The following is a 17,094-nucleotide window of genomic DNA, read 5'->3' on the forward strand; positions in this document are numbered from 1 at the left end:
TCGTTTAGTGTACAAAGCAAAGCAGTTTCATGCCCCAAAGCAGAAGGCCCTGAAGGGCTGGAACCAGCCCAAGGCTAGGGGTGGGGGGACCCCCTTTGGGGCAGAGTTCGACCGTTGGCAGCTTTGCAAGGGACAGTGGTCCGGAGGGGCAGAGGGACTGACCGCTCGTCTTCCAAACTCGGTCGCTGCTGGAGAGAATGGGGCTCCGCATTAGGTCACAAGAGTGGCGTTAGGTCACAGAGGAAGAGAGACCCCCAGAATCCTACATCGCACAGGGCATCGCACATCGCCCCTCTCTCCCATCTCTTGCTCTGAAGACTGAAGATCCACCGTGCGGGGATCAGGGCTGAGAGCCCAGTCCCACGCCCGCGGTGAATACCCCAAACCGTGCGCGTCCCGGTTTCCTCGTGTGCAAAAAAGGGCAATAAAGGCAAGGACGCGGGAGCGCGCTTTCGGGGATACGGGGCTTTGTGTGCACAGCGCACGCGCTTAGGTCAAGGCCTGGCGAACCAGACAGGCTGGGGACGTGCTGGCCTCGTTACGTTGAGGAAGTAGTTTCTTCTGGTTAAGTGTGCACCTGACACCCACCTGCTGAGGGCTGGACGCATGCCGGGCGACGAGGAGAAAGGGTCCCTGCGCTCCCAACCTCAGTGGGGAAAGTTAACCAGAATGAGGAATGGAAATGTGTATATGTACATTATATACATTATACTTAATGTATTTAGTATGTGTATACCACATATAACGTATCTATATTTAAGTATAATGTACCATATATAATGTATCTATATTTAAGTATAATGTATCGCTATATATAATGTATTTATATTTATAAAGTATTTATATCTCTCTATATAAATATAAACATACAACTTACAATATAAAATTTCAGACCTATACATTTAAATATATTGGAATATATTTCTAACTTATATATTAAACACAAGGAATATAATTAAAATTATAAAATACATGAATTAATCATTACATATTAATATAGTGTACAGTATTATATATTATATAATGTCATATATTATGTGTTATGTATTCTATGATTTATATATGTAAATCTCAACATAAATAGGTCTCATCTAATAATAAATCTGTATAATTGAGATATAAGTCATATATCTCACATGTTCTAAGTAATATGTACAAATGAGAGTATAAGTCATATATGTTACATGTTCTAAGTAATTTTAAATGATATATAATCACAATTATTCATAGCAATTAAATGATACCTATATAAGTTAAAACACAGGCTTTAAAATGTATATTTGTATTTATTATATATTAGAGCAGGTGGGGTCCTAGATCATGGACCCAGGACAGAGTGTTCAGGGAGGGAAGCTCCAGGAGTGGAAGTTTTCTGCCTTCCTTAAAGGACGCTGAGGACTCGGCCTCCGGGGCAGCTGGAGGGAGGGGGCACTGTCCAGAAGAGGGGACACGGGGGCTGCACCCTCAGCCAGGATGAGCCCAGCAGGCAGGACATACAGCTCATGCGCCAAATCCAGGCCTTGCTGGTGCTGGACGGATGGGCCTCAGGGGACATCAGGACGCGGAGTCTCGGTCTCTTCACTCCCAGGAGGGAGGTGCCACCCCCATGGGGGCTGCTGTGAGAAACAGAAGGGTGGGAATCCAGAAGGAGGGGAGCTAGGGGAGCACTGTCCCACAGAGCCCGCGGCGGGAAGGCCATGCCTCGTGTCTGCACCCTCCAGCAAGGTGTCATTAGCTGGGTGTGGCCACTGAGCCCCTGGAACGGTGGCCAGAGCAGCTGGGGATCTGGCTTTTATTTATTTAACTTGGATGTCAGTGCAAATAGTCCTGTGAGGGTATCACACTGGACAGCACGGATGTAGGGCATTCCCATCCCCATGGAAAGTTCCGTGGGTTCGTTCCAGAGGAGCGCCCTTGCGGGGGGGGGGGGGGGGTGGTCAGGAGGACTCAGCCTTCTCTGTCCAGCTTAGGCCTCTGACCGTGTGCTCGATTCCTCCTTCCTAGGGGACACACAGATGCGTGGGGATCACAATAACAGCCCAGGTGAGTGAGGGGGGCGGAGGAGCAGGACCCGGTGTGTGCTTCTTGGGGAAAGAATGTGCTTTGGTGTTGGCCGTATTCCACGCCTGGCAGTGCCCTGTGGACAGAGGACCTGAACACTCAGGACCCTGGTTTTGTAATAATGCTTCCTATGTCACAGGACTGTTATGAATTGGAGACGTTTTATACATAGGTGTGCACGTGACAAGCCCCCAGCAAACATGGGGTATGCAGTAGGTGCTCCATAAATGCACGCTGCTGATAATCTGGTTCCACCTTCCCTGTTCCCCAGACCTGTCGACAGAGCATGTGTATATTTTCGTTGGGGTCTCTGTGGCCTTGTTCCTTTGTCTCCTCCTCCTGGTTCTCGCCTTCCTCCGTTGTCAGCGTCGGAAAAAACACAGTAGGTCTCCGGGAGAGGTGGGGTGGCCTGGGGAGGCTTTTTGGGGTGTTGGGGAAGAAGTCCTCTGTTCTTAATTCACACCCCTGACTGTCCACAGGGCTCCCCGGCAGCCAAGGTGAGGAGCAGAGGCCCCAGGAAAGGTGAGGCCCCTGAGACTAACCCCGGCCCCCCTCCCAGGCCCCTGCCTCCAGGGGGCCCCCCAGTGCTCACTGTACTTTTCCCCACAGGGTCAGCCCAGCTGTCGACCTTCCCCAGAGGACACCAGGTAAAAGGACAAGGAGGAGGGACCGGCCAGGGAGAGGGAACGTTTGAGAACATTCCAGGATGTTCTAGATGGAGTGCATGGTGAAATCCGAAGCTGTGGGTTTTCAGGCAAATTTGCCTTCTGAGACCCACCCCAGAGACCTGACCCCTTGTCCTCTCCCCTCCAGATCTGGCAACAGTCGGCAGACTTCCTGAGAAGGACAGGGAAGCGCCCAGCTCGGTAAGTCCTTGTATCCAATACCTACCTACAACCCTAATTTTAGCAGCTCGGTCAGCAGTTTGGTCACAGTACCTTTTTTTTTAACTTTTATTTATTTACTTATTCTCACATTTATTTATTATTGAGAGACAGAGAGACACAGAGCATGAGCAGGGGAGGGGCAGAGAGAGGGGGAGGGTCAGAGAGAGAGGGAGACACAGAATCCGAAGCAGGCTCCAGGCTCTGAGCTGTCAGCACAGAGCCCGACGCGGGGCTCGAACCCACCAACTGTGAGATCATGACCCGAGCCGAAGTCAGAAGCTCAACCGACTGAGCCCCCCAGGCGCCCCTGGTCACAGTATCTTTTGAGGCCTCCCCTTGGAGGTGGCATGGTCTCACTCTGTCATATTCTACCGCTCACACAGGCCAGCCCTGATTCTAAGTGGGAGGGCACTGCACAGTGGTGACCCCAGAAGGTGGGGTCACGGGGGTCACCTGGAGGCTGGCCACTAGGCTCCCCTTCCCACCGGCCCAGCCGCCCTAACTCACCCCGGGTCTCGCTGTCTCAGGCCCCGCCTGCAGGAAGCCCCCAGGACGTGACGTACGCTCAGTTAGACCACCAGATCCTCGCACAGAGGACAGCCCGAGGCACGTTCCCACGGTCCACGGAGCCCACGGCCGAGTCCAGCACTTATGCATCACTGGCCAGACCCTGACTCCGGACCCACCTGGCCTCTGCTCCTAGAGACACGGGAAGTCACTCCTGCAGAAGCGTGAGGCGGCCATTTGGAGGGCTTCCCTACAGAATCATCCCTTTCTGGAAAGCCATGCGGTCAGCTCTCCTGGAGGCCGGAGGTACACTCAGGAGACTCCTAATCAGCGTCTAGGAGGTTCGTTAACCACGTGGTCCCTCCGAAAACCAACTAGATGCTTGCAGAGAATGTGGAGCACTTCATTTACAAACACCCAGAGCTACAGACCCCTGGCAGTTTCCAGACACTCAGCTATGGTCCCACGGTCACCCACAGGTGATTCCAGATGTGTCCTGTGTGTCCCCAACTGCCCCCAGAGGCTCTGATTTACTCGTCTTCCAGAGTTCAGTAGTTGATCCAGAACCCGGGCTATACTTGGGCAGCTGATCTGCATCTGTTTCACGTGACCTAGTCTCCAAATTCCACACCTGGGAGGTGCCCCCACACCTCTCTCCCTGAACCCCAGGATCTAATCTTGTGGGCGGGCCTCATGGATCCGTGATTTATTTTATTTTTATTTTGAGAGAGAGGGAGCGAGTATGCACGTGTGAGTGGGGGAGAAGCAGAGAGAGATTGAGAGACTGAGAGAGAGAGAGAGAGAGAGAGAGAGAATCCCAAGCAGGCTCTCCACTGTCAGCATGGAGCCTGAGGCAGGGCTTGACCCCATGACCTATGAGATCTTGACCTGAGCCAAAATCAAGAGTTGGACACTCAACCGACTGAGCCCCCTGGGCACCCCTCCCCCTGTTGTTTCTTAACCCACAGATCAGGCTTCCGTTCACAATTGCCCACTTGCTTACTTACCACTGTTGCTGGTTGCTACAGGGTTTGTAAACAAGGCAGCCCCATGCTGCCTCTACAGCAAACGTTTGGGGTCTGCACAACCACGTCCCCGAGTGGGACCAGCTGTGCCACCAGAGGATATGGGGTGTCCAAGGCACCCTGCCAGGAGAGCCCTGAACCTACTGTGGGCCGGACGTGTTGTGTCTCTACCAGACTCATGGGGTCAGCCTCGAGGACCCCACTGGGATTTAAATGGGGACCCCATTTAAATGGGGACCCCACTGGGATTTAAATTTACCCTGACAACTGCTAGGGAGCATTAGTGAAACTTTCTGGTTGATTTTTGTGTCTTTCATTTCTTTGGCCTGAGCGGGGGGAGTGGGGGGGCGGTAAGAAACCTGCCTGCCGCCTGCTATAGGTCTTGTACTGAAAGTTTTATTATATATTAAAAGAATGTTTTTTATTTTAAAGTTTTTAATTTATGTTGAGAGAGAGCATGAGTAGGGGAGGGGCAGAGAGGGAGAGAGAGAATCCCAAGCAGGCTCCATACTGACAGCAGTGACTGTGGGGCTCAGTCCCACAAACCATGAGATCATGACCTGAGCCAAACCCAAGAGTTGACCGAGCCACCCAGGTGCCACTAAAAGAATATTTCTTTAAACATTCGACCTAAACTGGGGCACCTGGGTGGCTCTGTCAGTTAAGCATCGGACTTTGGCTCAGTTCATGATCTCATGGTCTGTGAGTTCAAGCCCTGCATCAGGCTCTGTGCTGACAGCTCAGAGCCTGGAGCCTGCTTCAGGTTCTGTATCTCCCTCTCTCTCTGCCCCTCCCTTGATCGCCCTCTCTCTCTGTCTCTCAAAAATAAATTACCATTTTTTAAAGCCCCACAGTGATCCTTAAAAAAAAATAAAAATTCGACCTAAACTCATCTAGCCCATTCTGGTGCAATTTCTTTTTTATTTAAAAAAAAATTTTTTTTTAACGTTTATTTATTTTTGAGACAGAGAGAAACAGAGCATGAACGGGGGAGGGTCAGAGAGAGAGGGAGACACAGAATCCGAAACAGGCTCCAGGCTCTGAGCAGTCAGCACAGAGCCCGATGCGGGGCTCGAACTCACAGAGCGCGAGATCGTGACCTGAGCGGAAGTCGGAGCTTAACCGACTGAGCCACCCAGGCGCCCCACATTCTGGTGCAATTTCTATTTTACTTCTTTGCAAACATTAACACGTTTTAAGGACTTTATTCTTAAGTAATCTCCACATCTACTATGGGGCTCGAAGACACAACCCCGAGATCAAGAGTTGCACGGTCTACCGACTGAGCCAGCCAGGTGCCCCAACATTAATACATTTTAATCTTCATATAAACCCTCCAGAACATGTCCTATCCTTTTCTCCATTTTTCTTGAAGAAACTGGGGACCGATCATTAATTAGCTTGCCCTCACTCAGCCAGCTCTAAGTGGTGGGGACTGCAGACTGCATATGGCAGCTCCTCTCGGTGACCTCAGGACAGCCTGCATCTCGCCAGCTGGGAGGTGTCTGTCCTGTTTCAGAGAGGGTGGGGTTCTGGTTTTCCAACACAATTTTAACTTGCACTGAGCTTTGATTTTCTATTTGTGCTCAAGGTTAATTTCTATTCGTACTCAACGTTTTTCCTCTGCTTCCTAGCCCTGTACTCTCTATCTTTGTTTTCTTCATTGCGTTGTGTACTGAATTTCTCTTTTTCATGTGGGACAGAGTCTCTCTTTACCAACTATTAGTGTATTAGTCAGGGTTCTCCAGATAAGCAGAACCAATAGATTCTATTGTAAAGAGTGAATATACATGTGTATATATATTTGTGTAAAATATGTGTGTATATATACATGTGTAAAAAAATTTTCGTGTTTATTTTTAATTTAAATTCAAGTTAGTTAACATACAGTGTAGTCTTGCTTTCAGAAGTAGAGCCCAGTGATTGGTCTCTTACATAGGACACCCAGAGCTCATCCCCAAAAGCGCTCTCCTTAATGCCCATCACCCGTTTAACACCCCCACCCAGCAAACTTTTGTTCTCTGTATTTAAGAATCACTTATAGTTTGTCTCCCTCTCTGTTTTTATCTTATTTTTCCTTCCCTTCCCCTATGTTCATCTGTTGAGTTTCAAAAATTCCACATACGAGTGAAATCATACGATGTCTGTCTTTCTGTGACTGACTTATTTCGCTTACCATAATACCCTCTAGTTCCATCCATGTTGTAGCAAAAGGCAAAGGCTTCATTCTTTTTGATCGCAGAGCAATACTCCATTGTATAAATATACCACATCTTCTTTATCCATTCATCCATCGATGGACATTTGGGCTCTTTCCATATTTTGGCTATTGTCGATAGCGCTGCTATAAACATCGGGGTGCATGTGCCCCTTTGAGTCAGCATTTTTGTATCCTTTGGTTACATACCTAGTAGTGCAATTGCTGGGTCGTAGGGTAGTTCTATTTTCGGTTTTTTGAGGAACCTCCACACTGTTTTCCAGAGCTACCGCACCAGATTGCATTCCCACCAACAGTGCAAGAGGGTTCCTCTTTCTCCCCATCCTCACCAACATCTGTTGTTTCCTGAGTTGTTAATTTTAGCAATTCTGACTGGTGTGAGGTGGTATCTCATTGTGGTTTTGATTCGTATTTCCCAGATGATGAGTGATGTTGAGCATTTTTTCATGTGTCGGTTGGCCGTCTGGATGTCTTCTTTGGAGAAGTGTCTATTCATGTCTTTTGCCCGTTGATAAGTTCCTTATAGATTTTGGATACTAACCCTTTATCTGATATGTCCTTTGCAAATATCTTCTCCCGTTCCATCGGTTTTATTGATTGTTTCCATTGCTGTGCAGAAGCTTTTTATCTTGATGAGGTCCCAATAGTTCATTTTTGCTTTGGTTTCCCTTGCCTCTGGAGACATATCAAGTAAGAAGTTATATAAATTATATTTAGATATATAATATTTTAAATGTAAATTATATATTTAAGTACAACTTATAGAGATAAATTTTAAATGCATATATATATATATATATATATTTAAATATATACTTACCATAAGAATCAGCTCATGGGTTATAGAACCAGAAGTCCCACCATCTACTACCTGCCAGCTGGAGACCCAGAAGAACCTGTGGGATAAATCAGCCCCAGTCCGCAGGCCCAAGAACCAGGTGCTATGATGTCCTGGACAGGAGAAGATGGTTGTCTCAGCTCAAGAAGAGAGAGATGGAATTGGACCTCCTTCCCCTTTCTGTTCCATCCGGCCCCGAGGGGGTTGGAACATGTTGGTCCACCTCGTCACTCAGTCCATGGAATCAAATGCGAATCTTTCAGAAACCCGCCCGCACACTGGCCCAGAAGTCCTGTTTTCCCAGCTCTCTGCCCGCCCTCCCCCCTCTCCCCGTCAGGTTGTACCTACAAACAACCATCACAGTCAGATTGTGAGTCTCCCCTCAAAATCCGGCTCGTTTGACCCTGACCAGAGCCAGGCTCTTAGCAAGGGAAGGGCGGACAGCATGGCATTGGGAGACAGACGACTCCAGAATATTCTGCCCCTTCCAGAGGAGGAACGGCCGACCAGGTGGGGCATCTGCTCTAGTGAAAAGGAGACCTATGAGTCCCGGCAGTGAGGCTGCAGGGGCAGCAGAAGCGGTTTAGGGGAATTTTGGAAGGAGAGGAAGATAAAGCCCACACGCCTTCTATCTCGGGGGCTTGGTGGGAAGAGGAGAGGACAGAAAAGCAGACGTTGTGGACCAGTCTTTCCTCCTTGACCCTCCAGCCACAGACCCCAGGGTCAGGACTCGGCCCCTGGATATCCCTACTTTCCTGCATGAGGGATGCGGCCCCTGAGCGCCACCTGGAGGCCAAGGCTGGTATAGCACCCCTGGTGGCTCCAGTGTGGCCAGGCAGAGAGGGAGGGCTACCTTGCCCTGGGACTCCCCCAGTTCCGGAGGTGTGCCCTGGGGGCGAACGCCAGGGGGGCCGTCGCCGTGGGAGGAGAGATCCCACCTGGGCCGGATGGGGCAGGAGCGGACGCCCAGACACATACACTGAACCCCTGGGACAAAGGGGACACGGAGATCACCAGAATGGTCCCCAGGCCCCAAGGGAGCAGAGAAAGGCTGGACCCTGTGACCACTGAGCATGGACATCAGCTGGGCCTGCAGCAAGCTGGTGAGCAAACCCCGCAGTCCCCAGTCAGCTCGGACCCAGGGACCAGCAGGAGGACACAGAGCCACCTGCTCCCTGCACCTGGGACACCATCCTGGGAAGGAGCATGGAGACCGGCCAAGATACAAGAGCGTTTGCAATGATTGGGTGTGTGTGTGTGTGTGTGTGTGTGTGTGTGTGTGAGTGTGCGTGTGCTCCCTGCCTAAGTGGGGGCAGCTCCTGAGTGACATCCGATCACTGATAGACAAAGTCATTTTATTTCTTTGGCTGACCTGCAATGCATCCCGTTCTGCTACACACACACACACACGCACACATATGCACACATTCGCATGCACACATGTACACACGTACATGCAGGGCAACATCACCTGAACACGGGTCACTATGTGGGAGGCAGGACATGGCAGGAGCTGGGGTCTTTCCGTAGGTGAGTTTGCACAGAGAGCGTCTCCACATTTTCCTCCTGCTTCTCTGGGAATCCAGGCTGGTTGCTCTCACAGAGAAAGAGAAGTGCTCTTCTGGGGAGGGTGGCTCTGACCCCAGACCCCAGATTCCCCGCAGTGGGTGGGGGCCGCACCGACCCTGAATCCGCACGGCTGCTTCCTGGCTTGTGTCTCACGGCACAGCCCGTGGGTCTGGACCTTCTGTTCCGTCGAGGCTGTGGAACATGGAGGTCTGGGGGGTCAGTCGTGTGGTTTCAGGCCAAGAATCATAAAGCACGTGGGCCTTGATGCCCGCAGGGATGGTGGACATAGAGAACTATGATATGATATTGATATATTGAGATATATATTGATATATATTGACATATATTGATTCTCTTGTCCTTGAGAAACAGTGGCTACAGCAGCTGGGTCTCCCCTGGGCTTGTGCACCAGGTCTGGGAAGAGCCGCAGGTCTGTGCCCTTGAGAGGCTGGGCCACCCCAGTCCAGGAGGGCACCACAGACCCCTCCTCCATCCCTGTCAGACCTCCTCTCCCTTCCCCCAGACTCCAGCTCGGCCTTTGAGCCCACCTTGTCAGTGGCTCAACCAGACACTCCCTTGGGCCCTGACCCTAAAAAGCCCCAGGCCTTTCCCTTGTCTGTCTCCTCTCACAGCTCCCCCCCCTCCACTGGGAGGTCAGTGTGGGTCTTAGAAGCCCCAGGACACATGGGGATCTTCAGCCTTCCTCCCCAGTGTGAGCAGGTGACACGGAATGTGAATGAGGCCACTGGACATATCAGAATCCCATGGAGGCATTAAGTCCCTAGAAGAACCAGGCCCTGGTAGAAGGTGCGAGAGAAACACAGGGTTCACTGAAACGTAAAGCCAGTAGACTGTGAGAGAAGCTTTTAAGAATGGAGGAAACGCAAAAGACCTAAGTCACCATGGCCTGGGAGGGCAGTGAATGACAGGGCGGAGGTGATGCTAGGACTCTGTGTTGTCCACAGGGGCAGGGGCTCCAGCCCACCTTCCCTACTGACGGTCCTGTGTTCTGTGCCACAAATGGACCCAGAGAGGCCCCTGGGGGTCCAGACAGGGATCCAGCCCCCATCCCAGCCCCAGCGGCACAGGAAGCCCTGCCCACCCACGTTTGGACGGTCGTCAGGGTCTCTTTACCGCATCCAGGACTTGAGGGCTTTCGGTTACAACTGGGATGTTTGAGCAGGAAACTCCTCCTGTCCGGCCTCCCTCCTCCATCCCCGCAGCCCCGTCAGCGTCAGCGCCCCCTAACTAGAGAGCCTAACCCAGCCAGCTGGGGGGCAGGGGTGAGTGCAGAGCACAGCCCAGAGTCACAGGACCCGGAGACAGGACGTCCTACCTGCACAGTGTGCCGCCTGCCTCCTGCCTCTCTGGGCACTCCCCCCACCCCCCAACATGACATCGTCAGGAGAATTTCTAGAGCCCCTCTTGCCTGTGGGAAATGTGTAGTTTGAGAAGAGTCAGCCTGTTAGGACCAGAAGGGGAGCCAGAAACCCCTTTCTGTGTTGCACCCCCTCTGTGTCTATCCACTTACCTATGCATCTTTGCACCTGTGTCTGTATCTCTCCGTGTGTGTATGTATGTGAATATCTGTCATCTCCTCTCATGTCCGATGTACCTAGTCGGGGAGCTACTCATCCCCCTATGGATACGTTCATCATTTACCCGTCGTCCTATCGTCTGTGTGTCTCTGCCGTATCAACATCCCGAATGCACTGTGTCCATATTTGCAGCCATATCCACGCGTCTACGTATGTTCTATCCACCCACTTACCATCCATCATCTCCTGATCTCTACCTTCCCATCATCTCTGTCTCTGTCTCTGTCTCTGTCAGTCACCAGTTAACACCAGGTTAACTCCTCCTGGCAGGCGTTCAGCCTGGCGATGGGGTATCTCACTAGAAACGGCTTCCAGAAGTCAAGGCCTCTCTGTGATCCAAAAGAGGAAGGTAGGGCTTACCCCCCGCCCCCGCTTCCTTTCCGTGAGACCACAGACACCAGGCCCTCACAGCCCTTCCTGCTCGCGTCCTGACCCGCAGGCCCGTGTCCAGCCACCCCAGGGCTAGGACAGCGCAGAGATGCCGGCCATGTCCCACAGCCCCATCCACTTCCCTGGATGCGGTAAAGTGAGTGGGGAGGGCAGGGGCAGGGGGGTGGAGACACCAGCGGGGGCCAGGCCTCACCTCAGTTGGCCCCCAGGGAGGACGGTCTCTGCAGGCCCTGCCGCTCTGTCCCCTGGGCCTAAGCCAGCAGCGTGGGGCCCGGGGCCTCTGACAGGTGTGCTAGAGGTTGGGACAGCGGGGGCGAGGGGGGCCAGACACAGGCAAGGCGAGGGGGGGGCGTCTGGTTGGGAGTCCCAGAGACTTGTCTGCAGCCAGAGACAGGGGAGGCAGCTATATTGGGGGAGGGGGGGTCTTGCTGACTTAGGGAGGTGTGAAGGTCACACGGCTACATCCTTGTCGGCAGCGCGCTGACCCCCAGGGAGGGAACCGGTGGCTGATGTGTCCCTCACCAGGCTTCTCTTGCAGCGCTCCACCTCGCCAGGCGATCCACGCGCAGGAGGGCGAGTCCCGTCCACACGCTCTCTGGGGCAGCCCTGGATGGGAGTCCTGCTCCTTCCGGGAGGGACCCAGGCCCCGAGGTGCAGAGGCCACAGCTGTCCTCAGCTGCATGAGGACAGCCCATGGCTGCAGATCCCCGAGGACGCCTCAGGTCCAGCCCAGCCCGCCAGACTGAGATTCTCGCCCACAACTGTCGCCAGCTCCCTCTTCCCCTTTCTCTGAGGGCCATCAGCCCCGGGTCAGAGAACACATGGGGTCCTTGAGTCCCCCTGAGCCCACGTCCATCCCTCAGAGTCCTGTGAGTCCCATCGGCACCTCCCGCTGGGCTCTGCCATCCTCATAGCCCTCCATCCCCACTGTCCCCACTGTCCCCACTGTCCCCGCCTCTCCCAAGTCAGCCAGGCTCTGTCCCAGCTTTGCCTCCGGGGCTGATGCACATAACGGTGCCTCCCCTCCCGCCCCACTGCTTCCTCAGTCCCCGGCGGTTCTCAGACAGGGTCCCGTGTCACCCCACACCTGCCCCCCTTTTTCTATTCCTCCCCCTCACCCCCAGTTCAGCGGCTCCAAGCGGTCCGCTCAGGCCATTAAGCGGTACTCGCGCTTCTCCCTTTGGTGATCTCAGCATCTGGGGGCTTCGATTTGACATTTCAGTGGAGGGCTCCAGGGTGTAATTTTCCGCCTCCCCCATCCTGCGGCCCCGCATTCCCAGCTGCCCTCTGGGAACGGGGCCCCCCAGCTCTCACTGACACCTGTCACCCGCCTTACTCAGGGAGGCCCCCATGTGCACCCGCCATGGGTCTCCACACGTCCCGGTTCTTCTCTTCCCGGGCGCTCTGTGCCTTCCTCCGTCTGCCGGCTGCTCCTGGGCCCTGTTGTGCGGGATCAGGAGTCCAGGGAAGGAAATGGAAACCCAAACCCCGCTGAGGTAGCCCCGCAAGCTCACTGGGATGGCTTGTATAGATTTAGAACATTGTTTAGGGAAAGTAACAGGTGCCGGGCCGAAGTGGAGAAACTGGAACCCTAATTAATGCAGGGGCGGGGCGAGCGTAAATCGGGGGGCAGTTCCCCAGAAAGTGAGCCCAGAATCGCTCACTGAGCCGGCCGTCCCAGCGCCCCGCGCGCAGGAAGAAGGACCCGGCGACGCCAGCGCGGTGCGCGCAGGCCGAAGCAACGGAAGCTGGGCCTTGGAAGGCGTGCGCCCTGGCGTCCACGCCGGCGCTATCCGCACTCGCCAGTACAGCCGCAGGCTCCTGAGGTGTGGACGAGGGAAGCCAATAATTAGCATCAGCTCAGGCGCTGAGTAAGGACCCTAGTGGCAGGTGTGGGCTCCACAGACGGAGGAAGGAGCCACGTGTCCAGGAGGGCGGGCGCCTCCAGGAGCTGGAAAAGGCAGCGAAACGGGTTGGGTCTCCAGGAAGGAGCGCGGGGCCCCCGCAGACCCATGTCAGAGTTCTGACCCCCCAGGATTTAGCGATCCCAATGAACCAGCTGCCGGAAGTGTCCCCCTCTGCGCTCCTGTGTTCCGGCAGACGAGGAGTCCCAGACGCCTGGTCTCCCAAGCTTCTGGAAACGGATTCCGGTGCCAACCTCTCCTGACCAGCGTTCCGACCTCAGTCCCTGACTCTCATCCCACACCTCTGACCACCAGTGCCCGGAGCCCAGCCTGGCCACCTTCTGGAGGCCTGGGCCCCATCTCTGCGGCTCTGCAGGGGCCGGGGGCTTGTGCGCAGCGCTGGTCCCAGTGTGGCAGGGATACAGGATGAAGGACGACCTTCCCCGGCGGCGGCGTCGCTGCATCTCTGCAGGAGGCAGGGCTCCGCGCGGTGGTTCTCCGGTGTCCTTTCAGCACAGACAGATGGAGGGGCCACTCGGCTCTCACGCAGACTTCTCTTCAGCAGTTGTGCCACCCCACCCCCCACTGTGTCTGTCTCCCAGAGCACTGTCCTCAGCACGAAGGACAGGAAGGCTGCCTGCCAGGGCCCCTGCCTCCTGCCCAGAGTACAGAGCGTTCTCGTTGCACTTTTTGGCACTCAGCTTGCCAGACTCGGCCGTGGAAGGCGCTTCTGAGCCTGGCTCTGTGCTTCCCGAGGGGACCCGGCACATCATCAGCTCTGTCTTGCTCTCCGGATTCAGTGGAGTCCCAGACTCATCTCGTGTCCCTCCTGCCCTGGACCAGGAACCCACCTTTTCTGCAAGAGTTCTCGGGCTCCTTTTACTGGGGAACCGTATTTACAGAACAAGATGTGGGGGGTTATGTGAACTCAGGCTACTAGGCTTTTTTGTTCCTTAGGGAGCAAGTTAACACTCAGGGAGGATGGGTAGTGTGCTTTCACGGGGGTATTCCCAGCCTCGATGTGATGTCCTGTCCTGTCCTCTCCTCTCTCCTCCCCTCCCATCCCCTCGCATCCCCTCCCATCCTTCTTCTAGTAAGCTTCATGTCTAGCATGGAGCCCAGCGCAGGGCTTGAACTCACAACCTTGAGATCAAGACCTGAGCTGAGATCAAGAGTCCGATGCTTAACCAACGGAGCCATTCAGGTGCCTCAATGGACTTTTTAGGTTACGCTTGTATTTCTCATACTTCAAATCCCTGCTCCTAAAAAATTAATGTAATTACATTTTCGCTTTGCCTTGTGGCTTTGTTGTTAATCGGGTGTAAACGTATCTTTACCTTGACGTGTTCATATTCGTGTCAGAGTGTGCTCTCCCCGTCTTGTATGATTTAACTGTGTTTTGGAAAGTGCAGGACGTTCGTAGGTTTCAAAAGCAAAAACTCCCCAACATGGGACATTCGAGATGACTCTCCTCACCCCCTCCCCTTTGCCCCGCGCCCCCACATAGTGCAGGTGGCTATTTTTGTTACTTCTGGGTTCTCAGATGGCACGCATGATCCGTGGAAAGGGAAGTCCGCAGACACATCCTGCTACTTAACTCCTTTCTTGGATGGAAGTCAGCCCGTTCCAGCTATAGCTTTGTACCCCACTTTCCACTCTTCCAGCTTCCTGTGAAATAAACCGCCACAAACTCAGTGTTGACAACAGTGTTCGTTTATGCCTGGGCGGTTCTGTGCGGAGAAGGCTGACACGGTCCCACTGGGCCACATGAAGGTGTCAGCAGGGCTGTGTCCCGTCCAGAGGCTGCAGGTGCTCGAGAGAACACTGGTGAACAACACGTGACCCAAGAAAAAATTTGTAACAGGAGCAAAAAACATCCCTAAACGAAAATGGAAACACAACATGGCAAAACCTATGGGCTGTGGTAAGAGCACTTCTAAGAGGGAAGTTTATAGTCATGGATGCATATATTAAGAAATTGGAAAGATGTCAAGTAAACAACCCAACCTCAAACCTAGAAGGACAAAAATAAATAAATAAATAAATGAATCCCAAAGTTAGCAGAAGGAAGGAAATAGAGATGAGAGTAGAAATAAATGTAATAGAGAAAGAAAAAAAGAAAGAAAAAAGAAAAGATCAAGGAAACTGAGTTTGTTACTTGAAAAGAGAAAACCAAATTGACAAACTTTTAGTTAGACCACCTAAAGGGGGAAAAAAAAAGAGAAAATTCAATTTATCGCAATGAGAGGCAAGGCAAACAGATTGATCGGGACCGACACTCTTGACCAGAGTGAGGTCTTGAACAGCTGGGGTACAGAGTTTTTATAGCCGACCACATCATCTTATTATCACCTGGGAACAGAACAAAGGGATAGTTCCCAGGTGGAAACAGTTCAAACAGGCCCTTGCCCCAATCCGATCAAACACTAATCTCATCCCTTGATTGATAGGATAAGGCTGTTATCTCTTAACCTATAGTGTGAAAACTAAGCTGTTATTTCTTAAGGCTACAGGTTAGCCCTACACTACAATTTAACCCTTACAGAATCTATCATCGAAAACCTTTCGTTCTCGGTTATTTCTTTACATAAGTTTTCTGCCCACTTCTCTCCCTCTCTCTTCTTTTTCTGTAGCCTTAATTATTCCATTCTGCCACAGAGGGTTTCCAGCGCATTAAAAATTTTTTTTTAATGTTTATTTATTTTTGACAGAGAGAGAGAGAGAGAGAGAGAGAGAGAGACAGACAGAGCATGAGCGGGGGAGGGGCAGAGAGAGAGCGAGACACAGAATCCAAAGCAGGCTCCAGGCTCTGAGCCATCAGCACAGAGCCCGATGCGGGGCTCGAACCCACAAATCGCGATTGTGACCTGAGCTGAAGTCGGACGCTCAACCGACTGAGCCACCCAGGAGCCCCAGTTTTTTGTTTTTTTTTTTTAATTTCATTAACTGAATTCCTCAAGTCTAGAATTTGTGTTTGGTTCTTTTCTACTACCGCTATCTCTTTGTTAAATTTCTCTTTTTGTTCACATATCGCTCTCTTTATTTCTTCGTTTTTCTGTGTGTTCCCATAGCCCAATGAGTTTCCTTAATGCGGCTGTTCTGAAACCGTCGTCAGCTGTGTTGCAAAAGTCCAAGCGTGAGCTCGGTTACTGGGAGGCTGTCCTTATCTTTTGGTGGTGATGCATGTCCTTGACTCCCACGGTCCTCGGAGTTTTGCGTGGCCGTTTTAGCATCTGAGGTGGTGCTCACCTCCGTAAATCTTTAGTTGTTGTCTTCAGGCAGGAGATAGTTTTCATCTGTCCTTCCTTCTTACGAAATTCGTGAGCTTGTATTTCCTTTCTGGTTCTTGCAACCCACCAGGCTGGCTGCTGGAACCGCTCTTCTGCTTTGCTACATATTTGTGGCTTCTCTCTTGCCCACAGACCCCGGTTTGTTTTCTGAGTCTGCACAAAATATCTGGCCGCGGTGTGCAGGGAGGTGTGGGTTTTCGCACGTGGGGAGTGGAGAGCGCCCTTGGGCTACGGCTGGCTGGCATTGAGTGGGCCCCCACTCACCACTCTCCCTTTCCACGTCGGCTGGTTCAGACCCTGACCGTGCCACCTGGAGAGGGACGACGTTGGCAAAGTTCTTACCCCCTCAAACGCATCTCCATTTTCTTCATTTACAACGAAGGGTCCAGTGCACGTCATTTAAAAATATATGCATCCTCCTGTTCATGCTCTGTCTCTCTCTGTCTCAAAAATAAATAAACGTTAAAAAAAAAATTAGGGGCGTCTGGGTGGCTCAGTTGGTTGAGCCTCCAACTTTGGCTCAGTTCATGATCTCACGATCTGTGAGTTCAAGCCCCACGTCGGGCTCTGTGCTGACAGCTCAGAGCCTGGAGCCTGCTTCAGATTCTGTGTCTCCCTCTCTCTCTCTCTCTGACCCTCCCCTATTCATGCTATCTCTCTGTATCAAAAATAAATAAACATAAAAAAAATTTTAAAAAAAATTAAAAAAAAAGGGGGGCTCCTGGGTGGCTCGGTCGGTTAAGCGTCCGACTTCGGCTCAGGTCATGATCTCATGGTCCGTGAGTTTGAGCCCCATGTCGGGTTCTA

At 52.4% G+C, this 17,094-nt stretch overlaps 1 protein-coding gene and 1 long non-coding RNA gene across 4 annotated transcripts in view; one reads left to right on the forward strand and one right to left on the reverse strand.

The window, feature by feature from the left end:
* LAIR1 (leukocyte associated immunoglobulin like receptor 1) overlaps positions 1–5,325 on the forward strand; it is a 10,480-nt gene extending 5,155 nt beyond the window's left edge. For all 3 annotated transcript variants that reach the window (XM_081791461.1, XM_081791460.1, XM_060652631.3), the window contains 6 exons: positions 2,005–2,043; positions 2,333–2,443; positions 2,541–2,583; positions 2,671–2,708; positions 2,875–2,927; positions 3,476–5,325. In XM_081791461.1, coding sequence (XP_081647587.1) covers positions 2,005–2,043; positions 2,333–2,443; positions 2,541–2,583; positions 2,671–2,708; positions 2,875–2,927; positions 3,476–3,622 — 431 coding nt within the window. In that variant the 3' untranslated portion in view covers positions 3,623–5,325. The remainder of the gene's footprint in view (positions 1–2,004; positions 2,044–2,332; positions 2,444–2,540; positions 2,584–2,670; positions 2,709–2,874; positions 2,928–3,475) is intronic.
* A 1,766-nt stretch (positions 5,326–7,091) lies between these two features.
* Positions 7,092–11,046, reverse strand: LOC132691254 (uncharacterized). Its single transcript, XR_014136207.1, has 5 exons — positions 10,877–11,046; positions 10,442–10,534; positions 9,008–9,297; positions 7,519–7,649; positions 7,092–7,373 (listed from the first exon to the last, which is right to left on the reverse strand). It is a non-coding gene; the product is annotated as an uncharacterized LOC132691254 (long non-coding RNA).
* Between the last annotated feature and the right edge of the window lie 6,048 nt (positions 11,047–17,094).

Source organism: Panthera onca, chromosome E2 (genome assembly GCF_046562875.1).
Source record: "Panthera onca isolate mPanOnc1 chromosome E2, mPanOnc1 haplotype 2, whole genome shotgun sequence".
NCBI lineage: Eukaryota > Metazoa > Chordata > Mammalia > Carnivora > Felidae > Panthera > Panthera onca.